This window comes from Lithobates pipiens, unplaced genomic scaffold (genome assembly GCF_037356315.1).
Source record: "Lithobates pipiens isolate NorthernLeopardFrog02 unplaced genomic scaffold, aLitPip1_a1.2 Scaffold_30, whole genome shotgun sequence".
In the NCBI taxonomy this organism is placed as follows: Eukaryota; Metazoa; Chordata; class Amphibia; order Anura; family Ranidae; genus Lithobates; species Lithobates pipiens.
In genome coordinates, this window is record NW_027507791.1 from 151158556 (window position 1) to 151180690 (window position 22135).

General features: G+C 40.4%; 1 protein-coding gene across 3 annotated transcripts in view; it reads left to right on the plus strand.

Moving 5' to 3' along the window:
* Positions 1–21716, plus strand: part of KATNBL1 (katanin regulatory subunit B1 like 1) — a 63971-nt gene extending 42255 nt beyond the window's left edge. For 2 of the 3 annotated variants that reach the window (XM_077464950.1, XM_077464952.1), the window contains exons 4-10: positions 991–1231; positions 2551–2681; positions 5227–5277; positions 9633–9722; positions 14004–14093; positions 15203–15296; positions 21165–21716. In XM_077464950.1, the coding sequence (XP_077321076.1) occupies positions 991–1231; positions 2551–2681; positions 5227–5277; positions 9633–9722; positions 14004–14093; positions 15203–15296; positions 21165–21197 (730 nt within the window). In that variant the 3' untranslated portion in view covers positions 21198–21716. The remainder of the gene's footprint in view (positions 1–990; positions 1232–2550; positions 2682–5226; positions 5278–9632; positions 9723–14003; positions 14094–15202; positions 15297–21164) is intronic. The other variant, XM_077464951.1, reaches the window with a different exon arrangement.
* Positions 21717–22135: the final 419 nt, after the last annotated feature.

The following is a 22135-nucleotide window of genomic DNA, read 5'->3' on the forward strand; positions in this document are numbered from 1 at the left end:
CATTGTTTCAGGCCCTGCTGCTGCATCCTGACAATATTCGCCAAACCTACCTTATTGATTCTTACCTTCTGCTAGCACTTCCTTCAAGTGTGACTGCACCAGGTCCTGTTGGTTAACCACTCAGTCTATGAATGCTGTATTGTGATAAAGCAGAGATTATGTTCATTATACTAGAACTTGGATTTTCTCCAGGGCTACAAAGTGCTTCAGAGAAGGTCATTTGTAGCATTCCATTTAGTAAAGCGGGAGTAAACCCAGTTTCAAAAAAACGCTTACATTCCCAGCATGCCGGGAATGCTAACTTTCACATTGGTTGTGCTCTCAACCAAACTTTCAAACCATCCAATAGCTGTTGTCATAACTGATCACATGTGCAGCATTATGGCAGTTGAAGAATTAAGAGGCCAAGATGGCCGCTTCCTTGACTGAAAACGATAGGAGGGTTTACTTCCACTTTAAGGGAATTATGTGCTGTCTAAGGTTAGCTGTTAAGTTGGACAGGGCACCATTCTTCCTCTATGACATTCCAACAACGCAGCTAGCAAAGAGACAGCTGCTTTCTTTGACAGATACTTCCTTTTTTTTTTTTTTTTTTTTTTTGTAACTCCATTCCTCATGAGATGCTCGTCTCCAACAAATGATTTGGAGAAAAGTGCCTTCTTTCGAAGCAGCTTTCTTGCTAGCTGCATTGTCTGACAGCGGTGGAGGGGAGATGTATTCTGACCTCACAGCTAGCCTTAGACTGTAGATAGGACAAAGTGCTACATATACTTTTGTCTCCAGAAAAACAAAACGCACACAAAATCATAACCTCTTTTTTACACAAGGAGGAACAGATGAGTTAGCGCCCCCCCTCCGCGTGTTTTCTATCATTTTGAAGCTCTTGTGTAAATCCAATGCAGATTTAAACGGAGGAGGTTGATGTTCTGAATGTATTGATCAGATCTATAGCGTTTGTTTCCAATAACCAGGTCTTTAATTTCCAAACAGCAATCAGCAGCTTTATAAAGTGGTGGTTTTCAAGAGGAAAGCCCTGAGCCCCGCCTATAGAAGAAAACAGCATCTAAAAGGCTGGGACTGTGACATGGCAAATAAGGAAAATGAGTTGGCGGGAGGAAACCTGCAGGATAAGCTCCAAAACGACAGACACACCTTTCTATTGAACTCCAGTGACTCAGGCTCTACTCAGACCGAGGGAGCTTCTTCAAAGTATAGCAGCTTCTTCACAGAGGTATTCCTTTCCTAATTGGCATAGGTCGCATTGTTTTATGAATTGAATTAGGTTTGTGTGTGGGTTTTTTTTTATTTTATTTTTTTCCAGCAAGTGTCTTTGTACTAAAGCTAATTAACATTTTTACAAGGCAGCCTTTAATTATGGACAAGTTATTTTTAGTCCTGCATTTTTTTGCGAGTTTATCATTTACTTAACCAAACCTAGGCCTAAACTGAGGGAAATTTTTTTTTTTTAGTTTTTATAGATTTTTGGGGGATATTTATGATAACAAATGGTAAAAAAATGTTTTTTTTGTGTTTTTTTTTTTTGTTTGTTTTGTTTTTTTTTTTTCAAAATTGTCGCTCTATTTTTGTTTATAGTGCAAAAAATAAAAACAGCAGGGGTGATCAAATACCACCAAAAGAGAGCTCTATTTGTAGGAAAAAAAGGAAGTCAATTTTGTTTGGGAGCCACGTCGCATGACCGCGCAATTGTCAGTTAAAGCAACGCAGTGCCGAATCTCAAAAGTTGGTCTGGTCTTAAGCCGGCAAAATGGTTCGGTCTGAAAGTGGTTAAACAATTGCACAGACACTGTACCCATTGATAGGTGACTCTGATGAGGCACTGGCAGGCATTACTGATGGGCACTGACTGATATCCCTGGTGGTCCTGGCTGAGCATCCTTTGGGGGGGAGGCGTTCTTCACTGATAACCAGTCAGCGCAGCCCCCCCCCGTCAGAGCGGCTTTCCTCTACTCGCGTCTGTGTCTGTCAGCGTGGGTGGAGGAAAAGGCTCTTCCTATTTACACTGTTTGCACACAGCTGATCACATGGTAACGAGCCTATGTCAGGTGCCCTTTACCAAAATCGATGTGACGGTGTGTCAGACTGACACACCAACTATCGCCGCGCACCCCTGTGGCTTATCTTACTGGACATCATATGTTCAGTCAGAATAACGTAACCACTTTGTGCACATCATTTTGCTATATGGCGGGCAGGAAGTGGTTAAATATGCAAAGATTTAATTGCCCAGATCTGTAAAGCTTAATGTATGCATGTATTCAATTTGTACAGTATTTTATAAGCGTATGTCAAATCACAAAGATTCAAGGTGGCTGTTACATGCAATAATATAGCCCAACACCTTCAATTTTATTTCTTAAAAATTGAAATGGGGGGTGGTCTTGTGCTGCAGGGAATAGAAATGCATTGGCTGAGACCTCAGAAGAACTTTTTTCACCTCGTATTATTTTGTTTTTTCCATAAATGAAATGTAATGTATGTGAGTTGCTTCTTTACCCTAATTGTAAATTTATAGTTGTGTAACCATTTCAGATCTCTTTGCAGGTCTCAAAGGATCATGAAATAATGTCCCAGGTCCTGTTTAGCAGGAATCTCAGGCTAAACGTAGCACTAACATTCTGGAAGAAGCACAGTGTAAATGAACTTGTTGCCTATTTAGTCAGGTATTTATTTTGACTGATTTTTGGTTACTTGTTTTGGACTGTGTATATGTGTGTGTATATATATTTAACACCGCCTAAATATCTCATTTACTTTAGTGAAATAACACCACCTTTGGCCTCAAACGTTATGTTAAAGTGTGTGGTTTTGTTTTGTCTTTTTGCTTTTTTCTGTGGGTGTTTTTTTTTTTTTTTTTTTTACGCTCTCCTGGTCATGATGCTAGAGTCCCCTTTTTACAAACGGAACACAAAGCCACACCCTCACCATGCCTCTTTCTCTACCACAATGGTAATTCACAGCAGCTCTCGAGCTGTCAGGCGCTACTGTGGAGAAGGAGAGTCCTGGCTCTGTCCCTCTCACACCAGCTATGTGTTTGGTGCTGTAAACTGCTAAATGTAACAAACCGGAGCATGCGTGTAGCCGGGACTCCAGATTTCCTTGCAGGCACAAGGGGTAAAAGCATAACTGGAATCTGGCAGAGCACCATGGTTAAGGTTTGAGAAGGAAGCTCAGAGGAGGGGAAAAAAGTGCATGTAAGTTCTGTTGGCATCTTCATCACAAAAATGTATTTTAATATCACTTCAAATTGCTGGCTCAAGCCACTTGTCTGTCAGGCTGTTTACACAATCTTCAAAAGCAGTCATTCCTTGTTCAATGATTTTTATTGTAAATATATCAAAGGTAGTCAGTAATACAGATGCACCTAGTCCACCCCCCACGCATGGGCTATGACTGGCAACATAGATGAACATAACAGCTTAGGCAAAGAGGGCCACCTCCTCAAACAGGCACATCTAACTTAAACAGACATGGGTTGTTTGGGGGAAAACACCATAACTACCAAAATGGCCAGGACATGTGACAATGACCCCCTCAGTAGGTAGTCCTGCACACCAAAAGGGAGAAAGCGAGCTGAAAACTCCATCAAGAGGGAGCAGAAAGCAAGACATGAGAGAGTGGTAAAAGCAGTGGGGTGGGGACACAGGGTCACCAGAGACCTCAATTAGTCGCCCCACGCTTGCCAAGGGAAGACTTATGTCAACCATGGTTCCAAGACTATCAGGAACTTTGCATGCTGTGAAGAATACTAGACTTTAACTATCGTGGTCACTTCCTGGAAAGAGACTGTAGGTTTCTTCCAGGCCTGGGCAATCATCCTTTTGACTGCTATGAATAAGATGCCAATTTTTGTTAATGAACGAAAAGGCCCGGGAATGGTGCAATGCACATTTTATGCTGGGTTCACACCTATGCATTTTTTGTGCTTTTTGCATATTTGCACTACAGATCGTGTTCCATAGGAAACCATGTTAAATGGACTCTAGTGCAAATCTGCAAAATGCAAAAAGCACTAAAACTGCGTAGGTGTGAATCCAGCCTTGGCCTACTTTCAGACCGTCAAATGGAACAGGGAATACAGCAGACCAAACCCTCAGGACCAAAAGCCCACCAATCGAGGGCAGGTCCACCAGAATGAAGAGCATCCCCACGATGGCCATACCTGTGAAAACTGTGATCCCTGTGTCTGATTAGCATGGGCAATACGGGCCGGAACCCAATACCACTGCAAAAAAAAGCAGGGATTGAAGCTCCACAAACTCATGTCAAAATTGTTTGCATTGCAGCGCTCCGTGTTAACATGGTCACGTTGGTGCATCAGATTTTAAGACGTGCTGTTTGCCAGGCTTTACTGCTCCCAAAATGTTTCAATTGATGTCTATATAAACACGCTGCAAACAGGTCATGAATGCCTCTTTACAGCATGTATGAGATGCATTTAGGCCCCTTTCACACTGAGGCGTTTTTCAGGCGCTACAGCGCTAAAAATATCGCCTGAAAAAAGCAGCTCCTTTCACGCTGGAGCGGTGCGCTGGCAGGATGGTAAAAAGTCCTACTAGCTGCCTCTTTGGAGCAGTGAAGGAGCGGTGTATTCACCGCTTCTACCCATTGAAATCAGTGGGGCAACGTGGCTATACCGCCGGCAAAGCGACGATGCAGCTGTGCTTTGCGTGTGATTTTAACCCTTTTTCGGCCGAATAGTGGCACTACAAATGGCACCGCTTTACCGCCATCACCCACACCTTCGTGTGAAAGGGGCCTTAGAAACAGTTACTAGCAAGAATACAAAAATCCATACAATAGATAACCAACACAGAGAGGCATCTGGCAAGCTTCAGTCCGAGGATTTGAAATCCCTAATCGCCTCCTTTCCGTACCTCTAAGCGTGTACAGACGAGCCATCCTGATTGATCATTGCTGTCGCATTAATGGTGCTGAACAATCAGACTGTCTAGCCTTCCCTGTCAGCACTGTGAGAAGAGCCAGGAGGATTTCAAATCCCCAGGTCGTGTGGAGCGGCTTTCCAATAACTGACAGGAGTATAGCGGGACTACAGTACAGCGGGATGGGGGGGATCCAATGTAAGGTCACTTTTACAGATGTTCTTTTTGGATTGTTAAATATTCTATATCTAGCGGACTTTTGTAACTTCGATTTTTATGAGTGACAGTCATGTTGAAAAATGCTTTACCCTCTCTATTTCTACAGGATGCAAGATTTAGGAGTGATAGCAGATTGTCTTCCAGTTCTTACAAACAGGTAACTTCCAATTGTATTTTGAATTACGGTGTGTACTGGAGATATATTATAAAATACATTTTCCCTCACATTTTAAAGTGTGGTTAAATGCAAAACTTTTTTAGTTTTGGATAGTGGAGAGGGGTTAAAACCTGTTAGGCTTTATTGCTGTCTTTTTCCTCTTAGGGTAATTCACTCTTTGTCCTGTTTACCATTATCCGTGAAGGCAAAAAAAAATAAAAAATCCTACATTTTTGGTTTGACATTGACAAATGTTAATGGAGGGGAAGCCTTCCAATGGGGACACTAGTTCTGGTGACACACCAGGATTCCCTCACTTTGGCGGGATATCCTCTCGCTTCCTGTTTTGGCTATGGGACAGGATATAAGGGGAAAAACGCGGACAGGGTTGTAACCCCCCCCCCCCCACGCTATCCAAAATTAAATGTGTTTTTTTTTTTTTTGCCTTTTAGTTATAATTAATATATACTGAAGATTGTGAATTGTGGGAGGAATTAAAGTGGTTGTAAAGAATTTTTTTTTTTTTATCTGCTCTGTGCAATGGTATTGCTGCTGGCTCTTCCTTTGTCCAGTGCCCCCACAGGATACTGCTTCCGATGGAGTCACTCGTGCATGCTCGCTCCATAGCCCCGCTGCTGTGTCCACTGACAGACAACGGATTCTACCCTGTCTCTCGTCACTGGCTTTGATTGACACCACTGGGTGCCAGTGGCTCCCAGTGTCCCAGCAAACCCAGTGAGACCCAGAATTGAGTGCAGAGAAGAGCTGCAGACATGCACAGCACTGGGTCCAATAAGTATTAGGGGGAGGTGAGTGGCCAAAATTGGTGCCTAAACCATTTTTACCTTCATGCAAGAAATGGATTAAGGTACAAAAAAAGTTTAGGCTTTAAATCATTTAAAGGGAAATTTGTACTTGTGCGCTTTTCAAATTTTGACTGCACCTGTGATTTTGTTTTTGATAGTATAGTGTAATTGAAATTGTATAGTTTTCATGAGAAGATAGATTGTATTGTCTGTCTTTTAAGAAACTTGAATAATTTTTTTTTTTTTTTTTCTTTATCCACTGGATAGTCAAAGTATGATCTTGCATACCTATGTTGTGCCTAGCTGGTCCAATGTAAGCATGCAAATATGCCTGTGGGCCTGTTGTGGAAGCTGACAATAAGTGTAGTAGTTGTCACTACTACAGTGATGGCCACAATCTTCCAGGTCCTCTCCCCTCTGCACAGTAGCCAAAGTGGGTCGCCTGTTTGGTATTGCTGCCATTCACACAGAACACCTTTATGAGATGTTCTGTAACGGACAAGGTGGAGAGGAGGGATGGTGACCTCACTGGGGAGATGTGGATACAGAAAGTAATGGGAAATGCAAAATTCTGGATTTGTCAAAGGCATGTATGGTGAGGGGTAAACTTCAATAAGGGCACTGATGTAAACTTCTGAAGAGGATTTCCTCTGACTTCCTATTGTCTCTGGGACAGATGGGAAACAAAAACTACAGGTGTCCTAACCAATTCCTTATTGTCAAGCAAAATTTTTTGGCTTTACAAACATGGTAAGGTGAAAAGCCATTTACACTAGACTTGCAGGTATGTAACCTGTGCGGAGCTAAATATACATGCTGGTCTCATTCTAAATTGCTAAGTTCTACTGTGCCTTTTGACTTCAATACTTTGAGACAGTTACTTTGCACAAGCAGGCTGCCAGGAAAGTTCCCATGTGCATATGCAAGCAATCGCTTTAAAGCGCATCTCTTGGCCGGTTGCTACATAAATATATACGCAATATATAATGCATGCTCTCCTAGAACAGGATGTACTAAGTGTCAGTGGGTTGCTTATCTGCAACTACATGTTGTGCAACTTGCAGTACTAACCAGTATTGACAGTTTGGAGAGGAATTTGTGATTTTTGTTGAGCAGGTACAAGTTTGGGCAAGTGAGGAAGTAGGTTGAGATGGGTCAGATCAGGCTGCAGAGCTCGGTCACAGTATTGAGTTGCTGGCTTGGCACAAGTATGCAATTAGGAGTTATGACTTGGCACATGCTGCGTGCTTGTTCCTAGGTAAGTTGCTTAAAAAGAAAAAATTCAGCCAGAGGCAGTGAAGTTTTAGATTTACTCCCTTTTCGACTTGGCCCTGTTTAGGCAGAATTAAACCACCAATTTTAGCAAGTTCCCAAAGCCGTTAGAGGAACTAAACCCATCCATTTATCTTCTTTCCAAAACGGTTACATTTAAAGCGTACTGTGAATAGTTGTCACATTTGCTGCATTCTCAACCGAACTGTCAAACCATCTTTTCTACAGATTTTTTTTTTTTTTCCATTTAGCATGTTAAAACATTCACCACAGCGTCAAAAATATTGAAGACGCAAAATGGCGTATAGAACAGCACAAACCAATATCCTATCTGAAGTAACCACATACAACAATAATAAAGATAGTATGCATACCTAACACCCCTATTGTTTCATGTATCCCTGACCAGAGGACATATAAAGCAAGACGCCATAACTTCCCAAGGATGAGATTGGACACTGCCGGGGAATAGATTGCTAAACGGGACGAAAACATGTCCAGATCATTTTAGAACCGTATAAAATATGGCAAGATAGAGAATTGGAAAGGGGGAGCAAGCTAGAAAAGAGACCGTGGGAGAGGAAGAAAAATGGGGGGGGGGGGGGGGGGAAGAAGAGTAGGGACAAGGGTATGGTCAGAAGGGTGAGATGGAGAGATGTTACTTTTGCACTGTGCAAGTTCACATGTGAATGACTCAGGCAGTACCACCAGAATACAGGTTCCCGCCTACTGGTGCATAAAAATAAATATCTAGTCTTTAGACCCCTTTCACACTGGGGCGTTTTTCATGCGCTTTAGCGTTAAAAAAAGCGCCTGAAAGAAGCCGCAACTGCAATCCCAATGTAAAAGCCCGAGTGCTTTCACACTGGGGCGTTTTTCAGGTGCTTTAGCGTTAAAAAAAAGCACCTGAAAGAAGCTGCAACTGCAATCCCAATGTAAAAGCCCGAGTGCTTTCACACTGAGGCGCTGCGCTGGCAGGGCGTCAAAAAAAAGTCCTGCAAGCAGCTTCTTTGCAGCGCTTTTGGAGCGGTGAATACAACGCTCCTAAAGCGCCCCTTCCATTGAAATCAATGGGAAGCGTCTGAAAAACGCTATTGGCAGCAGTGTTTTGTGGGCGCTTTTAACCCTTTATTTGGCCACTAGTAGGGGTTAAAAACGCCCCAATAACTCTCGGAAAACGCTGGTAAAGCGCTGCTAGTTTAAGCGGCACTTTAGGAGCGTTTTTTGGGCACTGATATTGTGACAGGGCTCTTAAAGCACTTGCTTTTCACATTGGGACTGCAGATTTTTTTTTTTATTAACGCTAAAGCGCCGGAAAAATCCCCCAGTGTGAAAGGGGTCTTGGTGTCGCTTCCACAGAGGTTTTGTTCCTCATCCGAGAAGACGGACATATTCCACAATGTCCACATTTTGGAGTAGCGTTCATGTTGGCGTGCCGACTGTATAAGAGGATCAAACCATCTTCTACCAGGAGATGTTCCACATGATTGGCGGACAGTTTAATATTGTACCTATCTACACGAAGGGCAGCAAGGTAGAAGCTGGCAATTACAGGCCAGTGAGTTTAACATTGGTTGTAGTTAAGTTGGTCAAGTTAATGAATCGCTCATGAAAAGGATCATCAGCAAGGCTTTACTGAGGGCAGATCATGTCAGACTAATCAGAATTTTTTGACTATCCTCAATGTTTTGAACAAGGGTGCTGCTGTGGACATGGCATATTTTGATTTCAGCAAGACATTTGATACAGTTGTATGTTTCCAACTAGGCTATCCAAGATGAATACGCAGGCCTCTCCGCCACCATGGTCTACATCATGGGTCTTCAAACTATGGCCCTCCAGTTGTTCAGGAACTACAATTCCCATCATTCCTGGTCATGTCTGTGAATGTCAGAGTTTTACAATGCCTCATGGGATGTGTAGTTTCGCAACAGCTGGAGGGCCGTAGTTTGAGGATCCCTGGTATACATTTTGGTAGCAATGCCTCCAAAACTAATAGTTTTTGGATTAGGACATTCAATAGAATCTGTTTGGTAACAGGGAAACGCATCACCAGAAAAACTGCCCTCTTTCAAAAATTAGATAATGACCTTCCTTGAGAAAAAAAAAGAAGAAATCAATTTTTTTTTTAATCGTATTTTATTTTTACATGTCCAACAGCAAAAATAGTTTTTCCTGGCGTAAAGCTTTAAAATCCTAAGTATAGCTTGTGTGTTGTGTTTTTTATTTTTTAATTTTTTTTTTGTTTCCCTAACTTTTTTTTTTTTTTTTTCCCAGCTTACAGGAAGACAAGGCTTCAATTTCAATTGGTTGTTGTGTTGACCTGTTACCACTGGTTAAGTCTCTACTTAAGAGCAAATTTGAAGAGTAAGTGGCCTATAGATCCCCAAATATTTAACTTTACATTATTCCTAGAACTAAAAATGTAATCAGTTTACTAATCCTTGGATTAGATGTGATGGCTGTGTCTCTCTCTCTCCCCCCCCCCCCCCTTTTCACCTGGTGATTGGCTGGAAATACATCCAGAGTGAGGACGTTCTAACACGGGGTGAAGGAGTAATGGCTCACAAATTTTGAGGAGTTGCTTTGTTTTGTTTTTTTTCTCTTTGGTATACATAACAAATAAAAGGTGATCATTGTAAATACCCCTGCCAGGGGTAAATGGTTTATCCCAACCCTCACTGCTACAACTGCAAAAACAGACGTACTGGCCAGATAACCCGATTACAAATAAAAAACAATGCAGCCATCACATCTAAGAATTGGAAAGCTGTAGTATAATAGCTTGTTGTTGGGTTTAATACCTCTGTAAATTGCAATGTTGTGATAGCTGTATGTTTGACTGGGAAAAATACAGATCACTGAAGTTAAGACATATAAAATTAAAAGTAATCCATAGGCTGCCATTTCTAAATTTGTGAGTTGAGTGAGTTCTGACTCGTGATGAGCTAAGTGACACAAGGTATTAAACCTAGAGACAGGCAAGTAATGTTTTTAAAAAGGTCCTTTCACTGTATTATATTCTGAATAGCACAAATGGTTAGGGCTGCAACTAACTATTTATTTTCATAATCGTTTAGTTGGGCGATTGTTTTGGTTAATAACCTTAAAAAAAAAAAAGTTATGTATAATTTAGTTAGTATGTAAAGTTTAAAAAAGGCAATTTATTTTTAAATATCTCTATGCAATGGTAAATATAAATAACCAACTATATGATTATAGAGCAAAATATCTAATCCACTCTGAGAATAACAGACAGAAGAGAGATACTGTATATACTATTGGAGGTTATACTATTAGAGGGGAGAAATAGTGTGTGTCTATATACTATTAGAGGGGAGGTGTGTGTGTATATATATATATATATATATATATATATATATATATATATATATATATATATATATATATATATACATACATACATACATACATACATACATACATACATACATACATACATACATACATACATACATACATACATACATACATACATACATACATACATACATACATACACACACACACACACACGTAGTGTGTGTCTATATATTAATCGATTCGTTTCAGTCCTACAAATGGTGCCAACACTTAAATTATCTGAGCTCGGAGTTCAATGTAATGCAACTTAGTGTTTGTAAAGAGAATGTGACTTTACATGTATGCCATATAGATATGCAGCCACTAACGAAAGGAAGTGTGTGGGTTAGAAATGAAAAGGCTAAATACCATTTCTGACACCAACACTGCAGTCCATATGACAGTCCAAATTGGGACATGGTGTTCGGCGTGAATATCCAGAATGCTTTTTGGTTACAAAGCCTGTGATGCCTTTCTACTTGTGAACATTTAAACTTCTAGAGATTTATTTGCTTATTGTAAGCCTTATGTGGAACAGCCATGTTTTGGCAGATTGTTTTGGTACACTGGACCGGTTTCGAATGCACTACAGTGGTCTCTAGATTTAAGTGGTTTTATAGTGTGACTTTCATGGAAAAGAGGGACATGTACACTACATGCAGATTAGTAGTTTAGTTTTCAAACCGTCAAAAAAAAAAAAAAAAAAAAAAAAATGCTCCATCCAATGATTTTTGTTCATGGGGAGCAAACTTGCACGTAAATGTTTTCTTTGCATTTATACATGCCCCTCAGACTGTAGACAGTTCTTTTGACTACTTGCTACTGAATTAGCTTTTACAGGCAGTGGCAAGGGAGCCCGGCATCTGATCCAGGACTTACAGCTGTTTACAATAGAGGTGACTAAATTGTTTCCTATCACTTCTATGGTCTAGGGCAGTGGTTCTCAACCTCAGTCCTCAAGTACCCCAACAGGCCATGTTTTGGGAATTTGTCTTAGAAAAAAAAGCTGTCCAAAATACCAAGCCATTGACTCTGATTTAAAGCACCTGTGCAAGATAAAGGAAAACCTGTAAACATGGCCTGTTAGGGTTACTTGAGGACTGAGGTGGAGACCTGGAAGCAAAAAGCACCTTAGTAACTTATGACTTCCTGAATGTAAAAATGCCACTTTTAAATTGTGAAAGCTTCTGATCACACCAAGATCAGTGTTTAAGAGCAGAGGAGTTGTCTGGGGTCTAATAGACCCCCAGATCTCTCAGTAAAGGCTGCCTGTCACGGACTATTGCTGTCATAAGGGATGTTCACATTCCTTGTGACAGCAATAAAAGTGATTAAAAAAAATATGTAATCGACAGTGTAAAAATAAAAAATTGGCAGATGCAAATGCATATGTAAATGGGGTTTTCACCACACTTGAGGTATTGCTGTAAACTTTATAGTGAGAGTAATAATTCTAGAGCTATAGAAGAAAAAAAGTTCAGCGCTTGGCCACTAAATGTGACCTAAAAAATTGTGCAAAAAATAAATAAATCGGAAAAAAACTGATAAATACAAATATTGTGGGTGTGTGTTATACACCCATTCCCCCCTGCCGATTGTGAGCTTCTTGGCGGCTTTCAGAGAGACTAAAGCCGTCGAGCAGCCGAGAGCTACCAAGCGCTGCCGAGATAGACAGGACATCCTCTCTGTATCTTGGCGGTGCCATTTTTAAACGGCAAGCCTGCAACGACACTGACAAGGCTGCAGATGGACAATAAGGTTGCATTGATGGGCATTTAAATGTAAGTTTGTTTTTTTTGTTCTTAAACTTCCCTCCTAAACTTGGGGTGTGTGTCATACGTCGATAAATACGGTACATACTTTTTTTTTTTTTTTTTTTTTTTTTTTTTAAACAAAGCTGCTGCACAAATACCATTTGACATTGCAGCAACCCGCCATTTTATTCTCTAGGTCCTCTGCAAAAAAAAAAAAAAAGTTTGGGGGTTATAAGCAACTCTAGCAAAAGAATTACATTTTTTTGTTTTTTTTTTCCCCATGTAAATAAAATGTCAGAATATAAGCCTAGTTTTCAGATGGTTAAATGTGTTTGAATTTGATTCTAGCGGGCGCTATATTTTTGCCAACGTTTTTGGCTTTTCTAAAAAACATTTTGGGGACCCTAGGAAGTAGTGGAGCTAATTTTCAGGTTGTTTTTTTTTTTTCAGGTCTATAGATTTTGGACTCCCATCTCTAGCACTTACTGCCACCTTGTTGCAGTTTACAGACCTACAACTTATACATTAATGTATTAAGGATTGAGCACTTGAGTTATATGCTTGTTTAACCACTTCCAGCCCAAGGACGTCATGACATCCTTGACTTTCAGTGGGAATATCTGCGTGATGCCTGCTGCAGGCATCATTCAGATATCCTCCTTTTTTCAGCTGGCGATTCTGTGCACCGTAAGAACGATCAAAGCATGAGATCGTGGGGGTTTTTTTTTTCATGCTTTCCAGCCTGGAGGAGAGATGTGGAGTCTTATTGACCCCACATTTCTCCATAAAGAGGATCTGTCACACACCATTCCTATTACAAGGAATGTTTACATTCCTTGTTATAGGAATAAAAGTGGTCAAAAAAATTAAGAGTGTTAAAGTAAAATAAGCAATTAAGAAAAATGTATAAAGCGCCCCTGTCCCCGGTAGCTCGCGTACAGAAGTGAACGCACACGCTAGTCCCGCCCACATATGTAAACGCCATTCAAACCACACATGTGAGGTATCACCACGTGCGTGAGAGCAATAATTCTAGCACTAGACCTCCTCTGTAACTAAACTGACAACCTGTAAAAAAAAAAAAGTTAAACGTTGCCTGTGGAGATTTTTAAGTACCGAAGTTTGGCGCCATTCCATCTAGTTACTCTGCGTAACGTCATATTTCACATTATACATAAAAATTGGGCTAACGTGTCTGTTTAATTCATGATACTTTTTTTCCCAAAAGTGTTTAAAAATGTTTTGCGCAAATACCATGTGACAGAAAGTTGCAACGGCCGCCATTTTATTCCTTAGGGTGTCTGCTTAAAAAAAAAAAAAAGTTTGGGGGATCTAAGTAAATTTTTTAGCAAAAAAGATGATTTTTACATGTAGGAGAGAAGTGCCATAATAGGCCCGGTATGGAAGTGGTTAAATGATCGGCATCAGAATGTTCTTTACCACTATATTTTGTAATTAACCAGTGTAAATTTCATGATTGATATCAAAACAGAAATATACAGGTTGACAACCTATATTTTTATCTTTTCAGATATGTAATAGTTGGTCTTAACTGGCTTCAAGCAATTGTAAAGAAGTGGTGGACACAATTATCTACAAGCCCTGAAAATTCATTAGATGAGTAAGTGTATGAATGGTAATGTTAAATTAGTCTTGGTTTTAGCTGCTAAGGAAATGGCATTTTTCATTTGCTGAACATTTCATCTTTCCACATGAAGCATGCTGTTCATGCTTTTATAGCAATTTATGTTTTTTTTTTTTTTTTTTTTTTTTTTTTTTTTTTTTCTCCTTTACAAATCCATCACAAGTGTAGCCACTTTAAACCAAGCAACATGTATAGTTTTTCATTCGAAACAGGCAGACACTATTTACCAGTATGAGCTGTTTTGAGGAGGGCAAGAATGGAAGACCACACCACCATAATCTGCAGGACAGTTGTAAGGGCATAGGAAAAGGTTTTATAATGGTTATATCTAGAACATGGAATGTATGTGACATGGAAGATTTTAAAATCCGTTTTCAGGGAGATTTTCCAAGGAGCTTTTATATGCCTGTTTTATGGCATACCTTGCCTGATGATTTAGGTTCTGAGTCCTTGGCCATCCTATTTGCCTGACTGGGGTGACGTAACTTCTGTGCATGTGTTGCTCCGTGTGCACCGAAGGGAAAATTAATTCTAAAAGGCAGGGAGAAGCATATGATTATGTATAGTCTCTCCGGTCATAAGTTGTCAGTGTTATTTTTTTCCAACCCACATCAGTTCTGCTTTTAGGATTTACCATCAAAAGCCCATAGTCCTGTAATCGGCAAGTCTTTCAGAAGGGCTCAGTCAATGGGTTTGGTTTACTAAAATACAACTGTTTACTTAGCAAAGTGAATGTACTTGGAACTTTGTATAGGAGGTAAAGCTATAACTTCAATCGCCCTATTCTATATTTGGTATGAGTAGGTATTGCAAAGTGAACTAGTTTTTCAGTGACCTTTCACTTTCCTAAGTGAATGGCTTTGACTATTTTAGTAAATTAATCTCGAGAGATTGAATCTATGTGAAGCACGAGTCTCAAACTGCACCCGCCTTCATTGTTTCTCTAGTCATTTGCTTGTTCTTCTGGTTTGCACTTCTGTTCTTTTAGACTATAGTGGGGATATGTTACACTTGCAGAGAGGGAGACTATACTTTTTTATATACTTTTGGTTTGAATAGTTTATAATTTACTTTCTTTATTCCAGAAATGTTTTAATGCTAAAACACCAACTAAGTGGCATTTGGCTTCAGGAAAATTACCTTGCATCAGTTCCAGGTTATACCGGCAACATAGCAAAGGTAAATTGGATGTTTCTAGTATCTTTATAAACTGCTGTAAAGGGTGTAAGATTATCTACATGTAACATTTGGTGAGCATGGTAAAGTTCCTTACAATGTAAGCACTCTTTTTCAGTTATTTGCCAGAGCTGTCTGATTTCTCCCCAGTTAGTATTCCAAAACATAAACATTCTTGAGACCAAAGTCGGGGGGTGTGTTGCGCAGTAACAGCAAATTCCAGGTTGTGTTCAGCGTAGCTCCTTGTGAATGGTAGATCTGGCACCCGTGTCCCCGGGGAGGCATTTTTCTAGACTTGTACTTTATAAACTTGCAATTGAAGGAGCACTGCACTCCGGCATGCAGTACTTTTTTACTTTAAAATTGATAAACTGTATCAAAATGTATTACTGACTGCTGTGTTTTATTAAAGTTTGTGCTTTCTGCCCATAATTTCATGCATTCTGGTGTGCAGTATTCTTTCAATTGCAATTTTGCAAGATACAGTATATCAACAGAAACTAGCTGTTGCCAGCACCTGGAGACTACAGACCAGTATGTAACATGAGCCCAGTGATATAGAGATGGGTTTGTCAAATACAATTTAGCATTTACAAAAGTGAAGACCTTTTATTTGTATTTTTATGTTGTCAGAAATTTGAAGATGTGTGTGTGTGCGAAAATAGTGGTTTTAGGGCCCAGAACTCAACCCGAATTCTGAGATTGTTTCCCGCCCTTTGTTCAAAATGAAGTGTATGTGTAATCTGCAGTGGGTTTGCCTGCCCCGGATCAGATTGTAGAGAGCTCGAATTCAGCTGTCACTCTAGTCCAGGCACTGGATTGATCCCGACTTTATAGTTGGTATCCACCTAGATGCCTAGACGAGCAATTAGCTCAGTCTCTCAGCGAGCCGGATGGGGAGACTAAACCAGCTGTTCCGGGCCCCTCCACAGCCCAGCACCCCAGTGAGCACTGGATGGACAGAGCAGAGAGCCTCTGACTGATGGGTACCGTGCTCTGAGGGGAAAATTGCGTGATTAGTGGTGTGTGTTCACTCAGTGCATTGGATTGATGCTGCATCCACCTAGGTCAGTATAATTTTTAGAGGGGGCGGTGCTATACTCATTTAAAAAAAAAAAAAAAAAAGATTTAGTTTTAGTTGACACAAGTTGTGGTGTTTTCATGGACATCTCTTTATTACCGTGAAACACTTTTGCATTGCAACAGTGCCATATTTCTAAAGCAGGGAGTGTGGCTTACTGCAGGTGAAATGTCCGGGTATGTTTTTAAATTACAGTGAAGTGTTAGTCACAAAACATTCATAGGTGGCTATCACATTTCACAGCTTTATTAATATGCCCCATAGTGGGACTCTTATAGGGGAGTGCCTCTTGAACTAATTATGTGTACAGTGCCTTGCGAAAGTATTTGGCCCCCTTGAACTTTTCAACCTTTTGCCACATTTCAGGCTTCAAACATAAAGATATAACATTTTTATTGAAGAATCACCAACAAGTGGGACACAATTGTGAAGTGGAACGAAATCTATTGGATATTTTAAACTTTTTTTAGCAAATAAAAAACTGAAAAGTGGTGCGTGCAAAATTATTCGGCCTCTTTACTTTCAGTGCAGCAAACTCACTCCAGAAGTTCAGCGAGGATCTCTGAATGATCCAATGTTGTCCTAAATGACTGATGGTGATAAATAGAATCCACCTGTGTGTAATCAAGTCTCTGTATAAATGCACCTGCTCTGTGATAGTCTCAGGGTTCTATTGAAAGCGCAGAGAGCATCATGAAGACCAAGGAACACAACAGGCAGGTCCGTAATACTGTTGTGGAGAAGTTTAAAGCCGGATTTGGATACAAAAAGATTTCCCAAGCTTTAAACATCCCAAGGAGCACTGTGCAAGCGATCATTTTGAAATGGAAGGAGTATCAGACCACTGCAGATCTACCAAGACCTGGCTGTCCCTCTAAACTTTCAGCTCAGACAAGAAGACTGATCAGAGATGCAGCCAAGAGGTCCATGATCACTCTGGATGAACTGCAGAGAACTACAGCTGAGGTGGGAGAGTCTGTCCATAGGACAACAATCAGTCCTACACTGCACAAATCTGGCCTTTATGGAAGAGTGGCAAGAAGAAAGCCATTTCTCAAAGATATCCATAAAAAGTCTTGTCTAAAGTTTGCCACAAGCCACCTGGGAGACACACCAAACTTGTGGAAGAGATGAAACCAACATCGAACTTTTTGCCCCCAATGCAAAACGATATGTTTGGCGTAAAAGCAACACAGCTCATCACCCTCAACACACCATCCCCACTGTCAAACATGGTGGTGGCAGCATCATGGTTTGGGCCTGCTTTTCTTCAGCAGGGACAGGGAAGATGGTTAAAATTGAGGGGAAGATGGATGCAACCAAATACAGGACCATTCTGGATGAATACCTTTTGGAGTCTGTAAAAGACCTGAAACTGGGACGGAGATTTATCTTCCAACAAGACAATGATCCCAAACATACAGCAAAATCTACAAAGGAATGGTTCACAAATAAACGTATTCAGGTGTTGGTATGGCCAAGTCAAAGTCCAGACCTGAATCCAATCGAGAATCTGTGGAAAGAGCTGAAAACTGCTGTTCACAAACGCTCTCCATCCAACCTCACTGAGCTCGAGCTGTTTTGCAAGGAAGAATGGGCAAGAATTTCAGTCTCTCGATGTGCAAAACTGATAGACATACCCCAAGCGACTTGCAGCTGTAATCGCAGCAAAAGGTGGCTCTACAAAGTATTAACGCAAGGGGGCCGAATAATTTTGCACGCCCCACTCTTTCATTTTTTTTATTAGTTAAAGTTTCAAAAATCCAATAGATTTCATTCCACTTCACAATTGTGTACCACTTGTTGGTGATGCTTCACAAAAAATTAAAATTTTATATCTTTGAAGCCTGAAGGCACATATATCGCATATACCATGCCCTTGAAAGCTGGAAATTTACTGTAGTAGGCATAGCTGCTCCAATGATATCAACTAGCCTTTGGGTCTTGTGATGAGTTACTGCATTGTGAAAACTAGACTTCACCGACTCAACATGCGTACCATTCAGAGATTGCTTTTAATTTTCTCGATGAATGCAAAACTTTTTCTGATTGGATGAGGTAGAGGTGTGGGTGGGGATATCGCGCTCTGTTCCTCATCCAATCGGATCCATTTTGAATTTATTGAGAAATTGCAACGTGTTCTCTGAAAGGTGTGTTCTGAGAGCATGACCTCCTGTGTTTTGTAAGCAGCAGGGCAACCACTTGGCACAGGTCCCGGAAGCTGTAGTATTTGTGCCTAATACATCGAATTCCAGCTTACAGATGCATCAGTCAGGTATGGTAAGTGCATCACTGGAATTCAACTGTTTAAGTGATATGCATTTTATTGATGCACATATACAATTGAGAAATCAGTTTGGCCATCAACGTTGCAGAAAGAGGTACTCCAGCAGCAAAAGTTAAGGAGAAGCCCAAAATACTGGTCCAATCAGAAAACGGAGTGCAGTACCAAATGCCATGAATACAGAGTTTGCCGTAGCAGGAAGTGGAGGAGGAACAGTCGCTTGCTTTTACACGAAAGTTATTGATCCATTTTCTTTTCTTTTATTTTTTTTATTTTTTTCTTTAGTTAAGGTAAAGGTGTATGGCAAAAGATGGTTCGATTAGGAGAAAGGAGTGTTGTACTCGCTTAAAATACAGTAAGCTTTCATGCAATATCAGGAGATAACAAAGGACAGAATTAAAATTTAGTCTTGGGGAAACTTAACATTCATGAATCACTGGGACCAGATGGCTTGCATCTGAGGGTACTTGGGGAAACTCGGTCAAGTAATTGCCAGACCATTGTTCCTAATTTTTACTGACTGGAATGGTACCAGGTGATTGGAGAAAAGCCAATGTAGCACCAATATTTAAAAAGGACCCAAAATACATCCCTGAGAATTGCAGACCAGTTAGCCTAACATCAATAGTATCCATGATCTTGGAGGGAGGGCCTGTATACACAATTTTAGTAGCTAGAATGGTATTTAATCAGCATGGATTAATGAAGAATCGTTCTTGCCAAACCAATCTATTAACCTTCCATGAGGAGGTGAGTTGCTATCTAGATAAAGGAAGGCCTGTAGATGTGTATCTGGATTTTGCAAAAGCATTTGACACAGTTCCCCGTAAACATTCTACTGTACAAAATAAGGTCTGTTGGCATGGACCATAGGGCGAGTACATGGATTGAAAACTGGCTACAAGGTTGAGTTCAGAGGGTGGTGATAAATGGGGAGTATTCGGAATGGCCAGAGGTGGGTAGTGGGGTCCCCCAGGGTTCTGTGCTAGGACCAATGCTATTTATTTTGTTCCTAAACGACCTGGAGGATGGGGTAAACAGTTCAATCTCTGTATTTGTGGACGATGCTAAGCAGGGCAATTAACTTGCAAAAAGATCTGAACAAATTAATGGGCTGGGCAACTACATGGCAAATGAGGTTTAATGTAGAAAAATTTAAAATAATGCATTTGGGTGGCAAAAATATGAATGCAATCTATACACTGGGGGGAGAACACAATAGGGATAAAACTTTTTCACGGAAGGGAGTTTAACAAGACACATGGCCACTCATTTAAAATTAGAAGAAAAGAGGTTTAACCTTAAACTATATAGAGGGTTCTTTACTGTAACAGCTGCAAGGATGTGGAATTCCCTTCCACAGGCGGCGGTCTCAGCGGGGGGGCATCGATAGTTTCAAAAAAGCACCTGAACGACCAACATACAGGGATATACAATGAAATGCTGACATATAATCACACACATAGGTTGGACTTGTTATATATATTTTTTTTCCCAACCTCAGCTACTATGTAACTATGACTTATTACTCAGTGTATCTTGCAAAATTTGCTTGACTTTTTTTTTTTTTTTTTTTTTTTTTTTTTTGAGAATGTGCATCTTGGCAATAGTAGGCAATGTGACAGGTTTGCAGCTCAGCAGACTTTTATTTATTTTTCCCTGTTTCCAATCTGGAGTCCTGTGAAATCTTAAACTTGCACAGGAATCTTTTGAGAGATCTTGGAAGTATAAAGCCCCATACACACTATCAGTTTTTCTGCTGAGTTTTTCCTTCAGGTTTACCAAAACCATGTAGTGCAAGGGCCTGCCTGATTGCATACACATTGAAATGCCTAAGGTTTGACCTCATATTATATGGTTTTGGTAAATCTGAGGGAAAAACTCAGCAGAAAAACTGATAGTGTGTATGGGGCTTAAGAAAGGTAAGTATTGGCACTCTTTCCTCTTGAGCAGCTGACCTATTGACTTATAGTGGTTGAAGTACAGTTCACTTTTTAAACCAAAACCAATTGCCATTCAAAGACTATCAAATTAGGAATACTTTACCACTAAGTTGGGGGGGGGGGGGGGGGTGTTGTTTTTTTTTTTTTTTTTTTATGCATTTACCCTAGGTTCACATCTATATGTTTGTGGGCACGGCAGCCCTTATTTAAATGGGCTGCCATGCCTGTGTGTCCCACAGAAAAATGGCTGCACTTTTTTCAAAACGTGGCCGTAGGAAAATCTCATGATTGTTTTGAACATGCAATTTTGCTGCGGTACATGAACTGCGTGTGGGGTGCCATTCAGAATGAATGGCATGCCTGCACATTTTCTCACAGCAGCACAAGATTCCTGCACCCGCAGCCACATTCATAGGTGTGAACCTAGCCTTAGCCCTACTTTAAATGGAATAGCACTCACCTGTAAAGCAAGTTGAAAAATCTTGTTTTTGATGAGGTATTGTCAACAAAGATCTTGCACTACTAATGTGAAAGTAACAGGTTTTTTTTCTCCCACCCCCCAGGATTTGGATGGCTACTTATCACAGCTACATTGATTTAAGGTTACACACAACATCCTGCATTTTCGTTTGTGCTGCCAGACCAGTGATATCATGTGGGCTTTTCCGAAGCTGTGAAAGATTGCGCCAGAAGGAAATGGACAAGTAGTGAAAGACCTGATTCATGAAAAAGCGCCGTCTCAAAACTGCCCATTGGCTATACAGCCACAGTCAGGGTGGTGACTACCTGCTTCATATTGAAGTAGTATTATTGTGAGGTAGCGGTTTTCAAGTTCAGAGGTAATGTTTACCAAGTATTTCTGCAAGAGTACCCTCTACTCTTCCTCTTAGGACAATGGAAACCTTGCTCTGCTGGCTTTCTACTATCACTGGAATACAGTTTTGTAAGTAACAAAACCTATGGACAAATGCACTTCCGTGTGACTGCACGCCCCTGCAAAAAAACTGTGCCTAAAGTTGTGGTACATTTTAACATGTGACGTTGGACATTGCAACATATTCCCGATTGCATTATATTATTTGAATCCTCATATTAAAGACATGTTTGCAATAGAATCTTTTTTTTTTTTTTTTTTTTTTCATGATTCTGCAAAGTGTATTTTGTAAAAATTTTCTCTAACGCTGTTTTCCCCAACCTGACTAAAAGGATAACTGACACTACAATCATCCTCTTTCTATACACTGATCAGCTATACTATGACCAATGACAGGTTAAATGCATAAAATTTTCTCACAATGGCATGTGCAAGTGGTTGGTATATACTTGGCAGCAAGTGAATGTTGAATGCATTAAAGGGTAAGTTCATCTTTCATAATGTGTTACACCCATATTCAGGGCCCCCTCTTTTTAACATGAGCATGCGTAAGGCTTTGACAAGGACCAAATTCTAATGCATAGACAACTGGGGCAGAGCGACTCCAAATTTGCAGCTCATGTGGAATGTTCCTGGCCAGGACCTACTAAAAGTGGTCCA